At 41.5% G+C, this 25757-nt stretch overlaps 3 protein-coding genes across 3 annotated transcripts in view; all 3 read left to right on the forward strand.

Moving 5' to 3' along the window:
- Window positions 1–10342, forward strand: part of LOC105057671 (superoxide dismutase [Cu-Zn]-like) — a 28956-nt gene extending 18614 nt beyond the window's left edge. The window contains exons 2-5 of the mRNA XM_019851280.1: window positions 9672–9731; window positions 9819–9914; window positions 10096–10127; window positions 10220–10342. Of these exons, the coding sequence (XP_019706839.1) occupies window positions 9672–9731; window positions 9819–9914; window positions 10096–10127; window positions 10220–10342 (311 nt within the window). The remainder of the gene's footprint in view (window positions 1–9671; window positions 9732–9818; window positions 9915–10095; window positions 10128–10219) is intronic.
- A 4061-nt stretch (window positions 10343–14403) lies between these two features.
- LOC140855288 (uncharacterized) lies at window positions 14404–23386 on the forward strand. Its single transcript, XM_073251160.1, has 5 exons — window positions 14404–14502; window positions 19706–21954; window positions 22135–22335; window positions 22428–22515; window positions 22598–23386. The coding sequence occupies exons 1-5, from the start codon at window positions 14404–14406 to the stop codon at window positions 23384–23386; spliced, it is 3426 nt and encodes a 1141-aa protein (XP_073107261.1).
- Window positions 23387–24179: 793 nt separating this feature from the next.
- On the forward strand, window positions 24180–25545 carry LOC140855289 (uncharacterized). Its single transcript, XM_073251161.1, has 5 exons — window positions 24180–24497; window positions 24594–24686; window positions 24771–24887; window positions 24969–25361; window positions 25531–25545. Exons 1-5 carry the CDS (start codon window positions 24294–24296, stop codon window positions 25543–25545), a joined length of 822 nt encoding a protein of 273 aa, XP_073107262.1. The 5' UTR covers window positions 24180–24293.
- Window positions 25546–25757: the final 212 nt, after the last annotated feature.

The raw sequence follows: 25757 nt of genomic DNA on the forward strand, positions 1-25757 counted from the left end.
TAATTATTTAGATAATGAATGTTAAAAATAAATTTTAAATTTTAAAATTATACTGTTGGTGCAAAAATCCGCCTGCGCCGGAGAAGCTGGAGTTGAGGAAGCCGCGGTCGCCGCCGGGACCTGCAAGGGAAGTCTAAACCGGAGGTGGGGTTGCTCCGGCAAGACCCTCCGACGCTCAAGTCAGTTCTCTGCCTCAACAAGAATGGAGTGCTCGAACGGAGAGTTTAGCAGAGTTTTGAGATAAGGCAAAAGAGCTTAAAGAATAACGTATCTGAGTCCCCCTTTTATAGGCGGGGGAGGCAACGGACTGATGGCGATGTTTGTAACCGCCTGGTATTGGGCCGCCCATGGTCAGGAGAATTGATTGCGAAAGTTAATGGAGCAGACACGTGACCATCATCATGGCCCGCCACATAGAGCCTGTTGCAGGTAGTGGAGCGGCGTCCGTTACTGCTAGTTGTCAGCGAGTAGTGGGATCGTGCAGCACCTGCCGCAGGGAGCGGAGCAGCATCATAGCTGTTGACACAGCCTGTCAGAGAGTAGTGGGATCGTGCAGCACCTGTCGCAGGGGGAGGGCGTGGAATCCGCTACAGGAAGTGGAACAGGATCATGGCAGTTATTGTTATCTGCCAAGGGACACGGATCTGTTGATCAAGGCTCGGCAGTGGTCGGAGTTCGGCCTTTGTAGGAGTCCGGGAGGAGTCCCCCTTTTGGTCGAGGTCGTGGGTGGAGTCCGGCTCCAGCAGCTGATACTGAGGTCGGAGACTGAGGACGGAGCTTGGCTCCCATATGGATCCGGACGAAGCCACCCTGCCGTCGATGGCAGAGTCCGGCTCCCGTAGGAGTCCGGGCGGAGCCGTTCTGCTATTGAAGGAGAAGCCCGGCTCCCGTAGGAGTCTGGGCGGAGCCGTTCTGCTGTTGATGGAGGAGCCCGGCTCCCGTAGGAGTCCGGGCGGAGCCGTTCTGCTGTTGATGGAGGAGCCCGGCTCCCGTAGGAGTCCGGGCGGAGCCGTTCTGCTGTTGATGGAGGAGCCCGGCTCCCGTAGGAGTCCGGGCGGAGCCGTTCTGCTGGTGAAGGAGGAACCCGGCTCCCGTAGGAGTCCGGGCGGAGCCGTTCTGCTGGTGAAGGAGGAGCCCGGCTCCCGTAGGAGTCCGGGCGGAGCCGTTCTGCTGTTGATGGAGGAGCCCGACTCCCGTAGGAGTCCGGGCGGAGCCGTTCTGCTGTTGATGGAGGAGCCCGGCTCCCGTTGGAGTCCGGGCGGAGCCGTTCTGCTGTCGATTTCGGCTGCGGGTAATTTATACCCAACACCAGTCCCCCTACTTCCGAGTTTGAATTTCAAGCGAAGGAAGTATACAGAGAGAGATGTGCGTAGCCGGAATCGTCCCTTCGAACCCTGCGCACTGCCACCCCTATTTAATGCGCGCACGTTAGAGTCCGTTTTTTGGTGAAGGTGACTTGAAAAGTCTTTTCGGAACCCCCGCTGAAACGCTATCCCAAGCGTCGCTTTGCGGGAATTTGTGAGCGGTCAACCCTCGATGGCGGTGAAGGGGATAAGCGCGCCATGCGGCACACATCAGTTGGCCCAGGAATACCCGCCGCTATAAATGCGCCAGGATCCATCGGCTATTTAAACCCCTCGGCCCCTTCGTAGCTTCATTCTGGCGTTGTTCTTTCATCTGAGAGTCCTGCTTCTCTCGCCCCAGTCCCTGTCTCCTTCCCTTATACCATGTTATCTACTCGGGAGACTGTCCTCGAGGGAATTCTTAGGGTTTGGAGGAAGGAGAGAAGGAGAATGGCGGCCGGTGAGAATCTCCGTCGCTCTAGAGGGAGCCCAAGGAAGAATTCCTTCAACAACAGGGGTTTAATAACGGGGGCTGTCGGGGAAGCTATTCTGCCCACGAATCTCGGGGCAGCAAGGCGGGGTGATACCGGTCAAGAGGGCAGAATAGACGTCACAAGCCATGACGGGATCCTTGACGCCGTCGGGGCCGAGAGACCAGAGGCGGTCGGCGTTGACGGTGGGGCAGTAGAACTTGTTGCGGGGGCGGTGGAAGTAACGCATGCCGACCTTGCCGGAGCGTCTCGGGTGGCGGCCGTCGTTGCCCCCTCCGCCTCCGGGGATCTACCCCACCCCTTTCCCGCCAAGGTTGGGACCTCGGGAACAGAATGAGGTGAGATGGGCGAGAGCTGTTACACGCACTGGAGAATGCGATTGAGAAGGATAGAGATGGAGTTCGTAGCTCGGAGCGGTCTCCAGTTCGTCCTGCTCGAACCGTGCCCGCGATACTTGCGATGACGTGTATCTTCTTTTTTCCTGACCCACCGGGTCCTGTAATGTGTACTTCTGTTAAATGAAAAAGTGATTTCAGTACCTTGTTTGCATCTCGTGTTAAATAGTTGTCTGCCGGACTTTTTCGTTTTCCTTTCCCTCTCTTTGTCTGTGTTACGTTGTTCCAAGGTTGTCGGTGACTTTTTCAGTTCACGTGGGGTCGTCATTTGCCGAGCTCCTTTTCGGCTTTTGTGCCGTTCGGGGATACCCACTTGTCAGGTTCGCCCGGATTCTTCTCCGCTGAAGTCGGGGCTTAGTTCGGCTCCCTTGATAGTCCGAACGGAGAAGCCCTCCGGGAGTTGGAGTAGCTCAATTCTCGCAAGAGCCAGGGTAAAGTTTTTCTGCAATCAAAGTCATAAGTAAAGTCCGGCTTCCGCAGAAGTCCGGGCGGAGTTGTCCTGTAGCTGTCGTTGACGGTGGAGCCCGGCTCCCGTAGGAGTCCGGACGAAGCCTTTGTTGCTGCCGATGGCGGGGCCCGGCTCCCGTTGGAGACCGGGCGAAGCCTTCTTAGCGGCGGAACCCGGCTCCCGTAGGAGTCCGGGCGAAGTCTTCTTTGCGGCGGAACCCGGCTCCCGTAGGAGTCCGGGCGAAGTCTTCTTTGCGGCGGAACCCGGCTCCCGTAGGAGTCCGGGTGAAGTCTTCTTGGTGTCGGAACCCGGCTCCCGTAGGAGTCCGGGTGAAGTCTTCTTGGCGTCGGGACCCGGCTCCCGTAGGAGTCCGGGTCTTCCACTTTGCTCATGTCAGGACGAGGTTCTCCTCCTGTTCCTGACAGGGCTGCGGGGGCACATATGGGCGTTGCAAGGCCTCTCCCCCCATCCGATCTAAAAGAACCGGGCCTTCGACTTTGCTCAAGTTAGGGCGAGGTTCTCCTCCTGTCCCTAACAGGGCTGTGGGGGCACATATGGGCGTTGCAAGGCCTCTCCCCCCATCCGGTCTAAAAGAACCGGGCCTTCGACTTTGCTCAAGTTAGGGCGAGGTTCTCCTCCTGTCCCTAACAGGGCTGTGGGGGCACATATGGGCATTGCAAGGCCTCTCCCCCCATCCGGTCTAAAAGAACCGGGCCTTCGACTTTGCTCAAGTTAGGGCGAGGTTCTCCTCCTGTCCCTAACAGGGCTGTGGGGGCACATATGGGCGTTGCAAGGCCTCTCCCCCCATCCGGTCTAAAAGAACCGGGCCTTCGACTTTTATAAGGTTGCCCTCTCATCTACTTGAGTTGTCCTAAGACGAATGGGCACGCATTTTTTTGATTAGGACGAAATCACTGGTAGTACATCCGTAAGTTTTCTGAGCTCCACGGTCGCGGGAGGTCAGCTCCCCCGAGTTCCCTGAGATAATAAGTTTCAGGTCGGACTACTTCCTTGACCTCATAAGGTCCCTCCCAGTTTGGGGCAAGCTTCCCCTGGCCCTGAGGTTGTGAGACAGCAGCTCGTCGGAGCACTAGATCCCCTGCTTTGAATGCCTTGTTCTTCACTCGGGCGTTGTAATATCGGGCAACTTTCTGTCTGTAGGCTGCCATTCGAACCTGAGCAATCTCCCGTCTTTCTTCCAGTAGGTCGAGGTTGGCTCTGAGACTTTGCGCGTTTTGGGGTTCGTCGAATGCCACGACTCGTGCCGATGGGAGTTTAAGCTCGATCGGGATGACGGCTTCCGTACCAAAGGCTAGAGCAAAGGGAGTCTCTCCTGTAGGCAACCTCTGGATGGTCCGATAAGCCCATAGTACATGATAAAGTTCGTCCGCCCAAGTCCCTTTTGCTCTTTCGAGCCTGGTCTTAATCCCCTGCAAAAGGGTTCTGTTTGTTACCTCGGCTTCGCCGTTCGCCTGGAGATGGGCCACTGATGTGAATTTGTGGGAGATGTTTAGGTCTTCACAGAATTCAACAAATCTGGCTCCCGCGAATTGCCGTCCATTATCAGTGATGAGGGTTCTAGGCAAACCGAACCTGCACACGATCGATTTCCAGACGAAATCCTGCACTTTCGCTTCTATGATTTTGGCTAGTGGCTCGGCCTCGACCCATTTGGTGAAGTAGTCGATCGCTACAAGGAGGAATTTCCTTTGACCAGACGCCATGGGAAAGGGGCCAAGAATATCCATTCCCCATTGCGCAAAAGGCCATGGGGCGCTCAAGGGTGTAAGCTCGGTAGCAGGTTGTCTCTGGACGTTGGCGTACCTCTGGCATCGATCACACTTTTTGACATATTCAATTGAATCATGGTGCATTGTTGGCCAGTAATATCCTTGGCGGAGTAGCTTGTGGGATAGAGACCTGGCACCTAAATGGCTTCCGCAAGCTCCCTCGTGCACTTCCCATAAAGCGTAGTCAGCTTCTGAGGGTCGGAGGCATCTCAAGAGAGGCAAGGAGTACGATCTTTTGTATAATTTGCCCTCATAAAGGATGTACCGGGAGGCTTGATTTCGGAGTTTTCGGGCTTCTTTCGCATCCTGGGGGAGAATCCCATCTCTAAGATAGGTTATTAGCGGGTCGATCCAGCTGGGCTCGTGGTTGATCTCCATTACGAGTCGCGGTTCTTCCGTACTCGGTTGTTTTAAAACATCAAAGAAGATGCCCTTTGGCAATTCGGCCGGAACCGATGTCGCCAGTTTGGAGAGAAGATCGGCTCTGATGTTCTCCGACCTTGGAATTTGCCTGATGTCGAAATTACCAAAGGCAGGGATGAACTCCTTCACCTTTTCGAGATATTTGGCCATACTGTCCTCCCGTGCTTCAAAGCTCCCGCTGACCTGCCCCACCACAAGTTGGGAATCGCTGTGCACCCGGAGTTGACCTATTCCAAGCTCCTTAGCGATCCTCAATCCTGCGATCAGAGCTTCATACTCCGCTCTATTGTTCATTGCGGGGAATTCGAAACGCAGAGCGTACTCCACAACGACTCCCTCCGGGCTGGTCAAGATCAGGCCCGCACCCGCGCCTGCCATGTTGGACGATCCGTCCACATGGAGGGTCCAAAAGTTATCGGACGAACTGGCTTCTTCGTCGGGGGAGTTCGGTTGAGTCCTCAGGTCGTCAATTTTGTTTTGCTCAGGTTCGGCCTCCTCGGGGATGGTGCATTCTACTATGAAATTCGCCAACACTTGGGCCTTTATCGCCGGTCTAGGCTTGTAGTTGATGTCGAATTCTGTGAGCTCGATGGCCCATTTCGCCATTCTTCTGGAGATATCAGCTCGGTGTAAAACCGCCTTGATCGGTTGGTCGGTGAGTAACGTCACCGTGTGCCCTTGAAAGTAAGGTTGGAGTCTCCGAGCTGCAATTAACAAGGCATAGGTCAGTTTTTCTAATTTAGTATACCTGGTCTCGGCGTCCCTCAACACGCGACTAATGTAGTAGACCGGTCGCTGGACTTTCATTTCCTCCTTAACAAGGATGGCTGCAAGGGCTGTGGGAGAGACTGCCAGGTACAAAAATAATTCCTCCTTGGGCTCGGGCTTTGCCAGCAGTGGGGGTGAGCCAAGATAGCTTTTCAATTCTTCGAATGCCTGTTGGCATTCAGGGGTCCAACAGAAGTTTTTCGGCTGCTTGAGAGTTTGAAAGAAGGGCAGACATCGCTCGGTCGACCTTGCGACAAAGCGATTGAGAGCCGCAACTCTTCCTGTGAGGCACTGAACCTCTTTGATCGATCTAGGGGCAATCATATTTTGGATGGCGCGGATTTTCTCCGGATTAGCCTCGATCCCGCGCCCTGATACCATGAAGCCCAGGAACTTCCCCGAGGTTACTCCAAAGGCGCATTTGGTTGGGTTCAGCTTCATTCTATACTTTCGAAGAGCGCCAAAGGTTTCTTCGAGGTCGGTGACATGATTCTCGGAAGACCTGCTTTTCATGAGCATATCGTCCACATAAACTTCCATATTTCGGCCGATCTGCTCCTTGAAGATTTTGTTCACCAGTCGTTGATAGGTTGCACCCGCGTTCTTGAGGCCGAACGGCATAACCCTGTAGCAGTAAAGGCCACGATTAGTGATAAAAGCAGTCTTTTCTTCATCTTTCGATGCCATTCTAATCTGGTTATAGCCGGAGAATGCGTCCATGAAAGTGAGAAGCTCATGGCCCGAGGTAGCATCCACCAGTTGATCGATCCTGGGAAGGGGGTAGCTGTCCTTTGGGCAAGCTTTATTCAGCTTTTTGAAGTCGATACACATCCTCCACTTGCCGTTTGCTTTCTTGACCAAGACAACATTGGAGATCCACTCTGGATAATTGACCTCCTTGATGAATCCGGCCTTGAGAAGTTTATCCACTTCCTTGGCTATCGCCTTCTGCCTCTCCGGGGTATGACTCCAGATTTTTTCTTTTGTTGGCCGATGTTTAGGGTCAACCGCCAGATGATGTTCCATGACTTCTGTCTCAATCCCCGGCATATCCGCCGGGACCCATGCGAGAACGTCTGCATTCCTTCGGAGAAAATCCACGAGATGCGTCCGCACCTCCTCCTCCAGGTTGGAGCCAATTAACACCACATGCTCCGCATTCCCATCATTCAAAGGAATTGGTATTAGGTCCTCGATCGGGCCGCCCCTCTCTTCAGTGAGGTCGTCACGCGCATCCAACCCGTCGACTGGACAGAGGTCCGCTTGATCGCTTCTCTGCAGGGCAATGTTGTAGCAGTGCCTGGCCAGCGCTTGGTCTCCCCGAACTTCTCCAATCCCCTTGTCAGTGGGGAACTTCAACTTCAAATGGTAGGTTGAAACAACGGCCCTAAGGGCATTGAGGCCGGGTCGGCCAAGAATTGTATTGTAGGCAGACGGCGCCTTTACCACCAAAAAATTCACCAGGGCTCTGGACTGCTTTGGATGCTGACCAGCGGTCACAGTTAGAGCTATCATTCCTTCCGTCGGAACGGCGTCACCAGTAAACCCTATCAAGGGAGAGCACATCGGCCTTAGATGACCGCCAAGAGTGGCCATTCTCGAATAGGCGCTGTAGAATAAGATGTCGGCCGAACTTCCGTTGTCGACGAGAATGCGACGGACGTCATAATTTGCTATGTTCAAGAAAACTACGACCGCATCGTTATGAGGGAATTGGACTCCCTGGGCGTCTTCTTCAGTGAAGGCTATGGGCTCTTCAACTTTTTGCCGCTTGAGGGGTGCAGCTGATGTGCTGGTTGCCTCCGGCCGGGATTCTCCCGAGATGACGTTGACGGAATCCGGCGAAGGCTGGTCATCTGGCCACCCTTTATTGGCAACCACAGCCGGAGGTAGTTGTGCAGAAACCTCACGGGAGGGCATCGGATGGGGAAAAGAGGATTGGATGCCGGAAAAGATGGCCGGAAGCGGGTCCGTTGAGCGCTCCTTCAAGAACAAGGGTGCTGCGAAGACACAAAGCCCTTCCTCTAGCGCCAATCCTGTTGGTGCAAAAATCCGCCTGCACCGGAGAAGTTGGAGTTGAGGAAGCCGCGGTCGCCGCCGGGACCTGCAAGGGAAGTCTAAACCGGAGGTGGGGTTGCTCCGGCAAGACCCTCCGATGCTCAAGTCAGTTCTCTGCCTCAACAAGAATGGAGTGCTCGAACGGAGAGTTTAGCAGAGTTTTGAGATAAGGCAAAAGAGCTTAAAGAATAACGTATCTGAGTCCCCCTTTTATAGGCGGGGGAGGCAACGGACTGATGGCGACGTTTGTAACCGCCTGGTATTGGGCCGCCCATGGTCAGGAGAATTGATTGCGAAAGTTAATGGAGCAGACACGTGGCCATCATCATGGCCCGCCACATAGGGCCTGTTGCAGGTAGTGGAGCGGCGTCCGTTACTGCTAGTTGTCAGCGAGTAGTGGGATCGTGCAGCACCTGCCGCAGGGAGCGGAGCAGCATCATAGCTGTTGACACAGCCTGTCAGAGAGTAGTGGGATCGTGCAGCACCTGTCGCAGGGGGAGGGCGTGGAATCCGCTACAGGAAGTGGAACAGGATCATGGCAGTTATTGTTATCTGCCAAGGGACACGGATCTGTTGATCAAGGCTCGGCAGTGGTCGGAGTTCGGCCTTTGTAGGAGTCCGGGAGGAGTCCCCCTTTTGGTCGAGGTCGTGGGTGGAGTCCGGCTCCAGCAGCTGATACTGAGGTCGGAGACTGAGGACGGAGCTTGGCTCCCATATGGATCCGGACGGAGCCACCCTGCCGTCGATGGCAGAGCCCGGCTCCCGTAGGAGTCCGGGCGGAGCCGTTCTGCTGTTGAAGGAGGAGCCCGGCTCCCGTAGGAGTCTGGGCGGAGCCGTTCTGCTGTTGATGGAGGAGCCCGGCTCCCGTAGGAGTCCGGGCGGAGCCGTTCTGCTGTTGATGGAGGAGTCCGGCTCCCGTAGGAGTCCGGGCGGAGCCGTTCTGCTGGTGAAGGAGGAACCCGGCTCCCGTAGGAGTCCGGGCGGAGCCGTTCTGCTGGTGAAGGAGGAGCCCGGCTCCCGTAGGAGTCCGGGCGGAGCCGTTCTGCTGTTGATGGAGGAGCCCGGCTCCCGTAGGAGTCCGGGTGGAGCCGTTCTGCTATTGATGGAGGAGCCCGGCTCCCGTAGGAGTCCGGGCGGAGCCGTTCTGCTGTCAATTTCGGCTGCGGGTAATTTATACCCAACATATACTATATTCAGTAAAAAATAGCGATGAATTTTTTATTAATTTGGTCTATGATTATTAGCGATGGATTTTTTTTATTATTAGCGACGGCATTTAGCCGTCGTTAGTAACTTCTTCTCTTCTTGCCTATTATCTTCCCCATGTGCCCTTATTTTCCCTCGCGTGCCCTGATTTTTTCCCACCCCCCTTCTCCATGCGCCTATCATCTTCCCCGAGCTCTCCCCTTGCCGTTGACCGCCTCCTTTTTCTCCCATCGCTGCCTCCCCTTGTCGGATCGGGCTGTCGACCACCTCCCCCTTCTTGCCTCACCACTCTCCTTGTCGGATCGGCTCCCCGCCATGTCCCCCTATCGGTCGGCCCATCACCTCCCCCTTGTTGGATTGGGCCCACCATCGCTCCCCTTACCGGATCGGCCCCCCACTACCTCCCCTTGTCGGATCGATCTCCCACCTCTCTCCTTATCGGATCGGGCCCCCCCATCACCTTCTCTTGCTGATCGGCCCCCAGCTGCCTCCTGCCTCCTCGAGCCTCCGGTCGCGAGCCCCCGGCTGCCTCCCCAAGCCCCCAGCCACCTCCTGCCTCCTTAAGTCCCCGACCACCTCCTGCCTACCTGAGCTCCTGGTCGCCTCTCCGAGCCCCCGGCTGCCTCCCAAGGCCCTCGACCGCGAGACCCCGACCACCTCCCACCTCTCCGAGCCCCCGGCCACCTCCTGCCTCCTTGAGCCTCGATCGCAATCCTACTAAGGTAATGGCAAACATCTTTGGGCTCAAGGGCTTCATGGATTCTATGTTCACGCTTTTGGTGACACCACCAATAGTTGCATGTCTACTGGTGGTGAGCTTTTGTTTTGAGATTCAACATTATCTGTGATTGAAATACTTGATTTATGGGTTATTCTAATGTTCTTTTCAAATGTAGGGCCGCATTCTAATCTTACTAAGAACGAACATGGGGCACTTGAAAATGAGAACTGCCATGTTGGTGATCTTGAAAATGTGACTGCTGGCGAAGATGGTATGATCTATTTGTCATGACCACTTTATGATGCTGCATTATTGTTTCTATAATAGTTAAAAATGACAACTTGGTATTAGAAGTGGTGTTTTACTTATGCTTGAATAGGTTTATTGAATCATTATGCATAGCTGGTTACTAGAATACTAGATGTTTATGTGGTTTTGGTTTGATATTTTAGAGACTGTTAATTTTAGCACAAATGACAAGCGGGTTATTTACTTTTTCCTTATGTTTAATATATTTTTAATGAGATATTATTCTTTCTACCTTTTAAACACTTTCATGTTTATTCTCTTTTGCAGATTCTTCTTAGTAGACCAAATTTCATTATTGGAAGGGCTATTGTTGTCCATGCTGATCTTGATGACCTCGAAAAGGATAAACTTTACTCTTCAGATATTTATGTTAACTTCATGTTTCATTAATTTTAGGCATTAACATTGGATGACGTGAAAAAAATAGTTATGATATGTTGAGCATCAATTTGTATATATATTATTTTTTATTTTTTTATTTTCTATTTATTACATCAAAAGCATGCATGAGCTAGCAAGTCATTAAATCTCCATCTCTGTTAATACTAGCATCTAATGATTTGCTTGTTTCTCTTTTACATGTTCAAACTGTATTATAATTTTTATAATCATCCTAATTAGTTTATGTCACTCAGTACCATTTTATTATCTTGATTGCATGCCTATACATAATTTTTCTAGTATATTTTCTTCTTATACTTATTTTTTAGATTTCAATTTATTAAGATGCTCACTCATGGAGATGCTACATACCATATGCTACCTATTTTTTTTATATGTATGTAATTTATAAACTTATAAAGTAGATTTGAAAATTATATAATCTATATTTTAATATAATATAATTAATTTTTTATTTATAATTATGTTAAATAATTATTATTTTATTTATAATAATTTTAGAAAATAATTATAAAATAAGTTCTAAAATATTTAATTATAATTTTTTTAAAAAATAAAAATTATTAACGATGGTATTAGCAATGGTAATACCGTCGCTAATAATTTTTTTAAAATTTTAATTAAAAAAATAAAAAATATTAACGATGGTATTAGTGACGACCAAACCATCTTTAATCATTTTTTTAAAATTTTAATTAAAAAATTAAAAAACTATTAGCAACAGTGCTGCCATTGCTAATGCCATCGCTAATTATCATTATTAGTGATAGTAATTTTTTTTATCACTAATAATGGTAATTAATGACTAAGATATTTTCGTCAGATTTTTAGCGATGGCTTGTATTAGTGATGGTAAACTAACTATTAGTGACGATAATTAGCCGTTGCTAATAGTCGATTTTTTTGTAATGTATATAGTCAGCCTCATATCATATTCATGTAACTGTATCATCAATTATTGATACATATATAATCAATACATAATGCATTCATATTAAAAAATTATATAAAAATAATATTGCCTCATGCAAAGTCAATTCCCTTGACACAAATCCGACGATACATATAGTACATATAATGGTGGTCATGTACTAAGATTCTTATCTCTATAATGACAAACTCTAGATTAGGCTTTATCAGTCTACGACTAGCATGTTCGATCAATGACAGAATCCCAACACATCCTCAATCAATTATTAGCTAAATAATAAATTATTATTCAATTTTTATTTTCAAAGCTCTAATATCTGAATTACTGTAAATCCCTAATTTCTCAATCCTATGTAATACATGACTAATTAATAAATAAATATTTCAGGATTTATCTTGATTTAGGAATTACAATGTACATCTCCTTTCTCGATCGACATCTTCTCGTTCAATTGATCGCATCAAACTTGATAATCCAAAGATATCATAAAGTAATCATAGTCATGGTAGAAAATTAAGAAAGAGGAAGAACTCAACTACCTGGATAACGATACCTGACAATCTGAATGGATCAACTCTTGATGACTCGACTAGTAGATCATGCAACAAGAATTTAGCAGGTTCAAAATATGCATTGTCAATGATGGATGTTCTACAAAAATTAGGATGGAAATCAATGTCGGAGAAAGATCGCTGTAGTTTTAGTCTGAGACCCTCTGTCAGAGTTTAGAATCAAGGACAATAATTGATCAAACCCTCGATCCACGAACACAAGGTCAAGGTGCTTTACTTGACATATTATGCAGATAATTGTGCCTCCACATAATCAAGGTCAATCATAGACAATCATGGATGGCGAAAGCTATGAAAAACACCTAAATATTATAGATCCAAGACTGCTCTCCTAGGGTCAACTAGTTGATCGGGTTTATCTAAATACCTGGACCTTCCACTGATCCATAAAATCTCTAGAGAGAGAAATGCATGAAGAAAGAGAAATTTTATGGATACAAAGTTGTAGAGAGAGAAATAAGATAGAAAAATTTATAGAGAGAAAGAGAGGAGAAAGATAAGAGGAGAAATTAATTTTATTTTTTGTATGGATCCATAAATGCAAGAAGTGGGAGAAAAAAGATAGAGAGAGAAAAAGAAGGGAGACAAGAGAACAACTCTCTTACTTCCTCTTCTCCTTTTCAAAATAGGGGATCTTCCCCTGCTCCCCTCTCTTCCTTTCAAACACAGCAAAGGGGAGGCCAGCGACCCAAGATGGCATCTGGCGACCAACGTCAACCCTGACAATGGCCACAGGCAGCGGCGGTCAAAGCAACAAAGGAAAGAAAGCACAAAAACAAGAGACACCCTGTTCACAATCATTCCAGCAACTTGCCAGCTCCAAACAACAATTAGTTTGGGGAAAGGATCCAGTAGTACACAAGATACACCTGTTTCGTTCTAACTAAATTTTTGAAATAAACCTAAGTAAAGGAGTTTTTTCTCCATGGAAATATAAGCAAAAGAAATCATAGCATGTTGCATTTTTTTGTTATGCCCTAAAAATTTTATACTTACAGTCAATTCTCATTTCTCTTTGTATTAAAGCATACAAGATTTTGGTTAGATATATTTGAGATTTTTTTAAAATGAGAGGTAGAGACTAAATATATGACTTTAGCTCTTCTTTAATTTTTTTAAATTTATTTTTAAAATTTTATGATGGTCTACAAGATATACTTGTTTGTATGTGTCTATGAGTGTGTGCATAAATGTGCATAGGGAGAGAAATTAAGAGAAAGAAAATAGGTTATGTTAATGGTCAGAATATATTGGCCTATATCACGTCATATACACTGAAAGTTAGGTTTGTTATCATGATTTTGATATGTTTGAACTACAAAAGTTTAAAACATAATCAACTTCAATGCATCTAAACTATTTATCAAATTAAAATGCCATTTCATCACTCTAGAATCTTTCATTTAGGAATCACTTGTTGCACAAGTCACTATAAGAAAATAGATGATTAGCGATAGCTAACTGCTGTTGCTAATAATCATTTTGCCGTCATTAAAAATATTTCTATGAAAATAATCTTATCGCTAATTAATATTATTAGCGACGGCAAACTTGTCGTCGCTAATAGTGATAATTAGCGAGGTATTAGCAACAAAAAACCGTCGCTAATAATTTTAATTTTTTTTAATTAAAATATTTAAAAATTATTAGCAATAGTACATTCATCGCTACTACTGTCGCTAATAATTTTTAAATTTTTAATTAAATTTTTAAAAAATATTAGTAATGGTAATTACCATCACTAATACCATCACTAATAATTTTTATTTTTTTAAAATTCATGATTAAATATTTTAAAATCTATTTTAATCACATTAACAAGCAATAATATTTTTTAAAATCTATTATAAATAAAAAATAATTACATAAAATTAATTATATTATACTAAAAATATAAATTTTATAATTTTATAAATTTATACTATTTTATAAGTATCAAAATTATATACATATAAAAAAAAATCATGTAGGATCCTGCTCATCATCCTCCTCATCCTCCTCCTGCTCCTGCATATCTTCTCCAATAGCTGGTGGATGAAAGCCGGATATCTCAGTATCCTGTAACGAAAAAAAATAAACTATTATTAATAAATTTTGATATAAAAGTGTATACATCGATATGAAGATGTATATTTTGATATACTATTTCGATTCTCAAACAGATTATTTCTATATATTTTATTCGATGATACAGAGTTATAGACAGTCCTGACCTATCATTTGGATAGTTAGATTGAATTTTTACCCCTTAGATTCTATTTTTGAATTATTAATAAGTTTCGATACAGAGGTATATATTTTGATATACTACTCTGATTCTTGAATAGATTATTTTTATATATTTTATTCACTGATACGGAGCTATAGATACTCCCGACCCATCGATTGGATGGTTAGATTGATTTTTATCCCTTATATTCTATTCTCAGACTTTAAGCCTAAACATGTGAAGCTTCTAAATATAAAAATTTAAAATAAGTAAAAAAAATTATTAATAAACTTATCTGCTGTGATGATCGTGACAACGAACCCAGCTGATCGCATAGATGCAGATCCAGGAGAATCTCAATGATCATATTATGGATGATGCCTCGAAAGCTTTGAGGTCACTGGCTCCAAAGCCTATGCACAACCTCCTCCACAAGGCAATGCAATAAATAAAATGATACTAGAAGGTCCTTTGTCCTTAGGATCGACTCCTTCCTTCTTAGGGTTAACTACTCATCTTCCTCTTCAGATGTACGGTACCCTTCGAATTCTTCTTCCTCTTCCTTCTCTTCTTCCTCTTCTTTCACTTCTTCATCTTCTTCCTCTTCTTTTCCTTCTTGGATGGGATTGCCCTTTAAAATAAACTCAGAATGATCTACCTCCTTATGTTGGCCATCATGTAGGAGAAAATCTAGAGCATCCAACTCTATATCTATGAAAGACTGATGAACTCCAGATATTTTATCCTTTTGAAAGCATTCTGATACATGAGGCTCTGTCTTGTTCTTCGAGCTCGTAATGAATGGCTCGAGACTTAACCTTACATACAGTCCACCAATCTTTCTTTCCTCTCTCTCTTGATGTAAAAGGAGTATAATATAATTAAATAGATTGTTGAGCTAGCACAAAAGAGTCATTGAGATATGTTTTTGATCTATATTTGATTTCAATAAGCCCATACCGTGGGTCAACCTTTGTACAATTATCAGTATCAAACTATCAACACTTAAATAGAATGACACTATTACCTCCAATGTAGGTCAACTTGATCACTTCTTCGATGATTCCATAATAGTCATTCTCCGCCTCTGCCCACTAGCTGCCATTTATACAGACACCACTGTTCATTGTACTCTTATGGTATCCATATTACTACGTATGAAATTTGAAACCATTTATGTTATAGCTATTATAACATGTCACATATTTTGTTGGCCTGTAACTTAATGGTCTTAGCATCCTAGGTATGGATTTGTCCCCTTGCATAACCTGCATATTATAAAAGGGATAAATTGGAGGAAATTAAAATAAATAAAATGACAATGGTCACTTACTAGTTGATGGAATCAATTTGCAAAGTTCTATGAGCACTGAATGAAAATTTTTTCCTCACTTATCATCAAGTTGTCCCATCTCAGTATCTCATCATATTGCCTATACATATATAAGATAAGTACAGAATGATAAGTGATTAAAGAGTTGAGATTGTGATGGATACTTACTCAACATAAGGATCAACCTCTATGCAGTTTAGTAAAACATATATCTCTGCCTGTCAAATTTTAGTATTAGTTAATACTCGATGAACCTCATGCCCAAATTCATGAGTGGAATAGGCAAATATTGAGATCTCCACCTCTAATCCCTCACCACCATCATCATTTCGAATCACTTGAGTCAACTTTGTCTACACACTGAGGTTACAGTAGTGTCAACTGAAATTAAAAATTTCTTCAATTATGTAAGTCTCCACAATAGAACCTTCGACTCTGGCCTTATTTTTCACTTTTTTCTTGAGACTGTGCATGTATCTTTCAAGTGGATACATCCATCTATATTGTATTGGTCCCACCACCTTAGTTTCATATGTCAGATGAATCATCAGATGCTCTATGGAGTCAAAGAAATTAGGAGAAAATATCTTCTCCAACTTACATATAGTCTCTATACTGTTAGCCTCAAGACTGAAGATGTAGTCAGTGGATAGTTTGGTAACACAAATATTTTTGAAGAAAAGATTAAGCTCGATCAAAGAACTCCATATGGAGTTGGAAAGGAGATCACGCCAAGCCAATGGGAGTAATCATTACATGAAAATATGACAGTCATGGCGCTTTAGCCGATAGAACCTGCAATTTTTGACATTGATGCACCAAGCTAAATTACCTACATAACCATCCAAAAATTTAAGATTTTTATACCATTTACATACATCCTTCAATTGCTCCCTCATTAAGGTGTAAGATGCTTTCGACTTCAGAAATTTTCTAGGTGACACCTCAACCATTTCTAATAGAGGATGCTTGCATACATTCTTCATATCTACTTGAGCCTTAGAGTTGTCCTTCATCTTACCCTTGACATCTATAATAGTACAGAAAATATTATCGAATATATTTTTCTCAATGTGCATGATGTCAAAGTTATGATGGATCAAATTGGTTGACTAGTATGATAATTCTCAAAAAATACTACGCTTCATCCAATTATGAGTTCTACCGAACCTCCGAGATTTCTGTTTGTCAAATAGTATGCACTACAAAAAATCTTATCTATAGTGGCAAGTGTTTTGTGGCAAAGAAAATTTTTGCCACTGAAAATAAATATTCTATGACAAGAAATCATGCTCGTCACTGATTAGCATCAATTGATTTATTTTAGTGACAAACAAATATCCTTGTCATAGATTATTAATTATTGGTGACAAAACAATTTTTCTTGTCACTAGAACTTGTCACTAAATAAAAGTGCAAAAAACTAAAATATTAGTTAGAAAAATAAAATATTATTCATGACAAGAATTAAAATTCTATCACTAAAAGGCATCGGTGATAATAATTACTTGTCACAGAAAATATTTTCTTGTCACAGAAAAAAATTCAATGACAATATTTACTCATCACTGAAACAAAAAAATATTAAGCACCAAACCCCTGATTGGAAGCCCTTTCTTTGCCCTCTAAAAAAAAAAAAAGAAGAGGAAGAAGAAGAAGAAGAAGAAACGAAATATTTCATCTCCTTCATGTTTACCACTTCTTCACAAGTACTCAATCCCAGAAACCCCCACACTTATTAGTAGTGATGTGAGAGAACTCACAACTGGCACCCTTCCAATTGATAACTCCATTGAAGAAAATATTCTGGTGCACATTGGATTGGATTTGGAGGAGGCCGTCATACTATATTAAAAGTTAGAACTCAAAACTCCGACTCTAATACCAAAAGTCTTTTTGTATAGATATGTCCATTCTTGTTGCTCCTTGAATTGATTTTGATGATTACAAAGCATTTGAAGGGGTACTATTGATTTTCGCTTGAAAAAGACTTATTGCTCTTCAGGGGCAAAATCATAATTTTATCAAACCTTGATTTGAAAGTATCAAATGATAGAACAAAAGATTTGTGATCCATTGGTGAAAATTTTATTATTTTTGGACTTGTATTTTGAAAGATATTCATGTTTGAAATTCATGAGTCGACCCATGAGTCGACTCATGGCATATGAAATGATTGGCACGCTGAATTTTTGGATGGTACAAACTTGGCACACCCTGTGAGTCGACCCATGAGTCGACCCTCAAGGCATGAGTCGACCCATGAGTCGACCTCTGCGGGTTTTAGGCCAATTTTACAGAACCGTGCTTCCCTTCTCATTTTCTGATATTTTTCCACAGAGGTCGACCCATGAGTCGACCCCCAGGCATGAGTCGACTCATGAGTCGACCCCTATGACGGGATTGTTTCGTATTTTTAACCCGTTTTAAGTGCTTTTAATGCTCATTTAATGAAAAATTTTCTGCCGCTGAGAAACCAATCTTCGCGCGTTGTTCTTGGTTTCATGGGAAAGAGACCCAAAACCCCTCGTCTTCCCTATTTGGCCGCTCCAAGCCTCCCCACCTGATTAAGCCTCATAAAAAATAGAGAAAAATCCAGGGAAAACATCAAAAAAATAGACGAAACAGAGGACGGATAGAAAAAATCAAAGGTATGCCCTTTTCCCTCATAGATTGATCATTTTCCTTTGGTTTTTGCATCTTTTTCTTTTCATTTCGTTATCTGTTTTTGGAGATCTATGGAGAAGGAGAGCATCTAAGGATATTAGAGGGGTTTTGAGGTTCCGATGATATGGGATTTTATGTGAGTTGCAGCGATGTGAGCTTGAGGTTTTGGAGAGCTAATCTGGGTAGAAGCATGATATTTTGTAGGGTTTGGGGATTTTTGATTGAAAAGATTTTTCTTTGGTTTCTTTATTTTCAATTTATGGAGTTCTATTCAAATGATAATACGAATATGATACTAAATCCATGGTGTCAGACTTCCAAGCTTCATTTTTTTTTTGGCTCCTAACTATCAGTTTATGGAGTTGTGTTCTCATGATAATATGAATATGATACCAATCTGTTCATCAGGCAGTGAGTCTCAGATGTAAGATCCAGACGTGTGATATGGGTTGAATAAATACAGGAGAATATATATAGGATGGAAGAATGTCACCATACAAAAGCTTAGACTGATTGAATAGTTCAACTGTATTAATAATTTTCTGCTTGATTAATCTAAGAGAATGGGTATGCTCTCCTTGTGATTGCTCTAGAAGTAAGATGGGGCACCACTCGGGTGATGCAAATTTCAACAGCCAACCCTCCCCTGGTCCTTAAAAGTGAGGACAAATTGGAGGTACCTTTTTTTTTTTTCTTTTTCATTTAGTTAAAGGTACCAACTTATCTATTTGGTAAAGGTTCTTGGTTGTTTTATGAGATATTTGGGCCCAAATCCTTCCCTAACCTACTTTGGGAAGTGATTTATTAGCATGGACACCTCATAAAAAATGGTTACATAAACCTTGATTACAAATCTTATTTGGTTGTCCTCTGTATTTATAATATGTTTGCAGGTATGATTGTATACAAGTGAAGCAAATGATGATTTGGCACACTCTCCTTGTTCCCTTTTGTTTTTTTTTGAAGTAAACTTTTCTTGCTCCCTTAGCTTACAAGCAAAGCAAAACCAATGGAGGAAATTATTTGTAGACTTTCTTTCTCCCTTATAGTTTTCGCTCACCATCATACATCACCCACAACACTTCTTCATGACACCTTTATTCTGAAAAGAGAAATATAAATAACAGATCAAGCTAGTGACAGAAAGGACTGGGTGCTAATTCGTTTAGCTAGTTTAAAATCGAGCATGGCAAGGATGGTTGTGTATTTTTGTCTAGATCCCGTTTCCCCCTTGGTTTGAACTCTTTGGCCTACTCAAACTTTTGATTTATACCTCTTCATTTCCTTCATGAATTGGCTTATGGATATTATCCATATGAATATGATACTGAATCCATGGTGTGAGACTTGCAGTAGGCTAATTTCCACCTTTCTGAACTCTCATATGGGGCCAAAATAATTTTTTTTGAGACTTTTCGATTCAATTTATGGAGCTCTGTTCTATTGATGATATGAATATGAACTACTGTATATAGGGCTTTAAATTATATATTTGTTGTTAAAATAAGCATCTTACGAACCTCAATTTTCTATGTTCAATTATCTTTCTAATTCTTACGCTACCTGCTGATTGTAGTTTTACCATAACAACTCATTTTATTATAGTTGATATTATTTTATTGTCTATTATAATGTGCAGGACATAATGTCAGATAAGAACTGGATGAAACTTAATGACAGAGCAAGTATGGAATATATAAATGGAGTCCATTCATTTCTTAACTTTGCTTTTGGTCAGCCAACTGTTAGTGATAGAATACGATGTCCTTGTACTAAGTGTAGAAATACAGTCTTTAAGGGCCGACATGAAGTGAGGGCTCACTTGATCCGAAATAGAATTGTGAAAAGTTATAAATATTGGGTTTATCATGGTGAGACAATTGAGAAAAATTTAGAGGAATGCAATGCTAATAGTAGAGACAATTTAGATGAGGAAGAAAATACAGATTATGATGACTTAATTGGAATGGTTCATGATGCATGTGCTTTCATAAATACTGATGTTGAAAGAGATGATGTGAATGAAGGATATGAACCCCAAGAACCAAATCCGGAAGCAGCAGCCTTTTACAGGTTGCTTAAAGATGCCGATAAAAATTTGTATCTTGGATGTGACAAGGTCTCCAAATTATCCTTTGCTGTGAAGTTACTCCATTTAAAATGTTCAAATAATTGGAGTGATACATCAATGGATAAGTTGTTGAAGATTTTTAAGGAAGTTCTTTCAAATGGTGCCTTAGTTCCAAACTCATTTTATGAAGCTAAGAAGCTTATTCAAGATTTGGGACTTGAACATATAAAAATAGATACATGCTTGAATGATTGTGTTATATATTGGGGAGAGCATGCCAATGCAATCGTATGTCCTGTATGTAACTTATCCCGCTGGAAATATCAAGGCAGAACGCGCAATATCCCTCACAAGATTTTACATTATTTTCCTTTGAAACCAAGACTCCAGAGGTTGTATATGTCTAAAATCACTGCAAAGGACATGAGATGGCATGAGGAGAAAAGGATAAATGATGGCATATTAAGACATCCAGCTGACTCATTCGCTTGGAAATCCTTTGATGATAAGTACAAGTCCTTTTCTGCAGATCCTCGGAGTGTTAGGCTTGGTCTTGCAAGTGATGGCTTCCAACCATTTGGAAATATGTCTACCCCTCATAGTATATGGCCAGTTGTGTTGATTCCATATAATTTACCTCCATGGCAGTGTATGAAAGATCCTTATTTTATGATGACACTTCTTATTCCAGGTCCTAAGTGCCCCGAAAATGACATTGATGTGTATCTACAGCCTTTAATTGAAGAGTTGAAGGAGTTATGGGATATAGGAGTAGAGACATATGATGTTCATACACGACAAAATTTCAACTTACATGCTGCTGTCCTTTGGACTATTAATGATTTTCCCGCACATGGTAATTTGTCTGGATGGATGACTAAAGAAAAACTAGCTTGTCCTTGTTGCCACAAAGACACTTGCTCTCTTTCAATACGAAGTAAGATTTGTTACATGGGGCATCGTCGGTTCTTATCCAAAAATCATTCATGGCGACGTAATAAAAGATCTTTTGATGGAAAATGTGAATATAGAGATGCACCTAAGGTACTAACTGGTGATGATGTGTTGGATCAGCTGCGTAAGTTAAAAAAAGTTACTTTTGAGAAGGGTCAAAAGCGTAAGCATGATGATTTTAATGATGTTTACAATTGGAGGAAGAAGAGTATATTCTTTCAATTGCCTTATTGGAAGGATCTGAAATTGCGCAATAATCTTGATGTGATGCATATTGCGAGAAATGTTTCTTCTAACATTTTAGGAATTGTGCTGGATATAAAAGGAAAGACAAAAGATACATTGAAGGGCCGTTTTGACCTTGTAGATATGAACATTAGGCACAATCTTCATCCTTATATTGAAAATGGTAAATTGAAGATGCCAGTTGCAACTTATACATTATCCCCACAAGAGAAGATAGCCTTTTGCAATTTCTTATCTAATCTAAGGGTCCCTGATGGATTCTCTTCTAACATATCAAGATGTGTGAATATAAATGAGAAGATTTCTGGCTTAAAGTGCCATGACCATCATATCCTTTTGCAGCAAATACTTTCAGTTGCCATTCGGAGATTATTGCCTAAGTTTATTTGTGAGCCATTGATTGAGCTAAGTAACTTCTTTAGAAACTTATGCTCAAAGTCGTTAAAAGTTCAAGATCTAAAACAGTTGGAGGATGACATTATTATGACTCTGTGTAAACTTGAAACAATATTCCCACCAGCTTTCTTTGATATTATGATTCATTTACCAATTCACTTGGCAAGCGAGGCTAAAATTGGTGGACCGGTCCAATATAGATGGATGTATCCAGTTGAAAGGTAATCCTTAACTTTTTGAAACTTAAATGTATTTCTTTTTGTATTATTTTTGACTTAGTTAATATCTTTTGAATTTAGATATTTGCGAACATTAAAGTCTTATGTCCGAAACAAAACTCGTCCAGAGGGGTCAATTGCAAGAGGTTATCTTGCAAATGAATGCTTTACATTCTGTTCTAGGTATTTGAATAGTGTTGAAACAAAATTTAATCGAGTCCCACGAAATGATGATGGAGCTACTTCATACCAAGGACTATCAATCTTTGCCAAAGATGGCTGTGCAAAAGGAGCTTTTAAGTCTTATGAGCTTAATGCTCAGGAGTTTACACAAGCTCAAGCATATGTTCTTCAAAACTGTGAGGAAGTTTGGCTATATATTGAGTAAGAACAAAATCTTGTTATTATGAAAATCTTCAAAAAACTTTGTTTCTACTTCAATCATCTTTATTATTGATTAATTATGTCATTCATAGGGAGCATAAAAAAGAATTGGAAGAGGCGAGCTCAAGAAATGTCCTGGCTAGACATCACAAGGAATTTCCAGATTGGTTTTATGAACGTGTAGGTATCATATAATATAGGTAAATACTTTAAGTTACTTTTATTTATGCTAATAATGGCTTAATTTATTAATCTTAAATAGGTTTCAAAGCTTAAAGCTAAAGGCAAAGCAAGTGAAGATCTTCTAAGCTTGGCTGTTGGACCGTTCAAAATAGTTCATAGATATGGAACTTACATTGTCAATAGATTCAGATTTCATGCAAGAGATCGTGCAATTGGGCGAAAAAGTCAGAATAGTGGAGTGCTTGTAAAAGAAGATGATACATCTGCTGATAAAGAATACTATGGAGTGTTGGAAGATATTTTTGAATTGTTGTATGTGGGAAATAAAAAAGTAGTTCTTTTCAAATGTCATTGGTGGGATGTTGGCCGATTGGGACGAGGATATAGGGTTGACAACTATGGATATATAAGCGTAAATATCCATGGATCTTTGAACACCAATGAGCCTTTTGTGTTGGCTTCTCAAACTCAACAAGTGTTCTATGTAGAAGATTTAGTTGATAGCAATTGGCTTGTTGTGGTAAAAACTTATCCACGTGATGCTTATGATGTGCCATCTGTAGATAATGATGCAGATGATGATGATGATGATAGTTTGATCGAAGATGATGTCTACCAACAAGAGGAACAAGAACAAAATTTTCAATATGGCCATGTCATAAACAATGATGAGTTGATAGGAGTGCTACATCGAGATGATCTTCAACCACAAAGCTTTTCACCCAACAATGACACAAATAGAGAGAATCTGACATTAGATGATTTTATTAATGATGATGAGATAGAAGAAGAAGCTGAAAGCGAAACAGATGATGATCAAAACAACCATGATGAATACAGTTCTGATGAATATAGTCCTGATGATTAGCCTATTTGTAATTAGAATTTTATTTTTTGTCATGTTGGAAGAAGAAACATTATGTGATGACCAACAGGTATTTTAATTTAAATCATTTTATTGTGTTCATGTTATTTTTGTATCTTCTGATGGCATATTCATATTTTTTTATGCATTTAGTAGATGTTGCTGATAATTAGTTGAACTTTTACTAAAAAGCTTGCTTATTGTTTTTATTAGGAAATGGTTAGATGTAGAGGAAGAGGTGCACGAATTGGTGGACGAGGACAACGCCCTGTTATTGATATAAGATTTCAAACAAATGAAGTTACATCACCTCATCAAGAAAGGTTGCGGCGAAATCAATCACAAGAAGAGGCACAACTTTGGGACCAACAAAACCAGCAGACAAATGAACACCAAGACCAGATGCTTGAATTGCAGCAAAGTCAATCCCATGGACAGCAACTTCAAACTCAACCAAGAGTTTCTAGTCATTGTAGTAATGCTGGTATAATAATATTTTATTTATAGCTGAAACTTTTAATTTATTCTACTTAAATTTAGTTATACTAATTGTAATTTATTTTCTATAGCAACTGTTTCAAGTAAGAATGTGCGTGGGCATTACAAATGTATTAAGGTTGATATGAGAACAAAGAATGGACCATTGAAAGTTAGCATCCCTCATGATATACTGAGAGCAGTAGGAGAAAATGCTAGAGATATTGTTAATTTTTGTGGTTATGTTGTCAGGACACAAGCTCCATTAACTGCAAAAAATTGGTCAGATGTGGCAAATAGAGTAGGTGAGCGAATGTGGCTACAAGTAAAGGTAAATTAAATATTTATAATTGATTTTAGTATCTTGTTTATTTCTATTTATATATATTAACATACAATTTACATTGTTTGTGTCTTCTAGGAGAAGTTTAAGATGGAAGATGATAGGAATGAATATCGTTTATGTGCTTTTGTCTTGGCCCCCATGCAACGACTTTATAGAGGTTGGAGAAATCGCTTGCATGATTTATATAAGAAATTTAGAACTGATGAGGAGAGGTTGGCTAATATTCCTGAAGATGTTACTCCAGAAGATTGGAAATATATGATGGCATACTTCAGCTCTGATGCTTTTCAGGTTTTTGCAAATTAAAATTTAATTTATATTTAAAATATATACATCATCATTTTGGATTTATAGATGATGTTAGTTGCATGTATCAATTGTTTGTAGAAAGTAAGCAAGCGAAATGCAGCAAATAGGGCAAAGCTAGTTACTAAGCATACATGTGGCACCCGATCTTATGCTGAAGTTGAAGAATCAACTGTAAGTTTTTAGAATAAATTGAAGATTTAACATAGTTTTAGGAACTTCTAAATAAAACACTTATTCTTTTGTGATTCATTTCAGAGGGACCCAGAAACAGGTGAAAAAGCACTACCAGATCAGGTTTGGTTGATTCAGCACACTAAGAAAAATAAAGAAGGAGAATTAGTATGGTCTGACCCTAAATCCAAGGAGATCCATGTTAGTTAAAAAACTTTTCTTATTGTTCTTAAAATTCATTATGCATTATTTTGGCATCTAATCTTTGATAATCTATTGCAGGAACAACTTGAGGAGGTTGTTCAACAAACACAAGAGAATGAATCCCAAATGACTCGTGATGACATATTACTGCAAGTACTTGGCCAAAAGTCTGGTTATTTTCGTGGCAAAGGTGCTGGAAAGAAGGCACCATCTAAGAGAGTTAGGTATAATGAAAATGTGCAAGAAGAGGTACAAAGAGCTGTCGAACAAGCTAAGGAATCGTTGGTGGATAGCATTAGAGAAGACGTTCGAGCTCAATTGCAAGATGAGGTTAGAGCTGAGATTCAAGCTCAAATGGAGGAACAAGTTAATGAAAAAGTTAATGCTATGATCCAAGCTCGCTTTGCTGCCTTTTTTGAAACTTTCTCCCAATCAAGAGCTTCATCTTGTTCTAGCATGAACCTTGACCAAGTAAAATTTTTTACTTTTAAGAAAGTAGAAAAGTTAAATATGATATTTTTTTTCTTATTTTCAATGATCTATAAGAGAGAAATATAAACAACAACCAATCAGCTATAGTATACTTAGGTACAGTGCTGCATTCTAAGAGTGTGAGATCCATAATTTTTTATAATTCTAGGAATGGCAACTTTGAATTGAGATTCTTAATATATAGTCAATTCTTTTTTTTTATTTTTTATTTTAGAAGTTTAATTGCTAACATGCCTGAGCTCATTTCTTGTGTAATCCATTGAAAACATGGATTGAAAACTTTTCTTGTTGTCTCAACTTTTCAATATGAGGTATAAATTTACAAATTATATGCAAAAAAAGTTGCCTTATTTTTTTTTTAAAATTTTTAGTGGA

The sequence above is a fragment of the Elaeis guineensis genome, chromosome 2, assembly GCF_000442705.2.
Source record: "Elaeis guineensis isolate ETL-2024a chromosome 2, EG11, whole genome shotgun sequence".
NCBI lineage: Eukaryota > Viridiplantae > Streptophyta > Magnoliopsida > Arecales > Arecaceae > Elaeis > Elaeis guineensis.

What these genes read in the sequence shown, in the direction of transcription:
- LOC140855288 (XM_073251160.1), top strand. Translation starts at nt 14,404, where the DNA reads ATGCAGATCCAGGAGAATCTCAATGATCATATTATGGATGATGCCTCG. An exon ending in TGGATGTATCCAGTTGAAAG is followed by an intron (nt 21,955 to 22,134) that starts GTAATCCTTAAC and finishes ATTCTGTTCTAG; the next exon opens with GTATTTGAATAGTGTTGAAA. An exon ending in CAGATTGGTTTTATGAACGT is followed by an intron (nt 22,516 to 22,597) that starts GTAGGTATCATA and finishes AATCTTAAATAG; the next exon opens with GTTTCAAAGCTTAAAGCTAA.
- LOC140855289 (XM_073251161.1), top strand. Translation starts at nt 24,294, where the DNA reads ATGGAAGATGATAGGAATGAATATCGTTTATGTGCTTTTGTCTTGGCC. An exon ending in TCAGCTCTGATGCTTTTCAG is followed by an intron (nt 24,498 to 24,593) that starts GTTTTTGCAAAT and finishes AATTGTTTGTAG; the next exon opens with AAAGTAAGCAAGCGAAATGC. An exon ending in CTAAATCCAAGGAGATCCAT is followed by an intron (nt 24,888 to 24,968) that starts GTTAGTTAAAAA and finishes AATCTATTGCAG; the next exon opens with GAACAACTTGAGGAGGTTGT.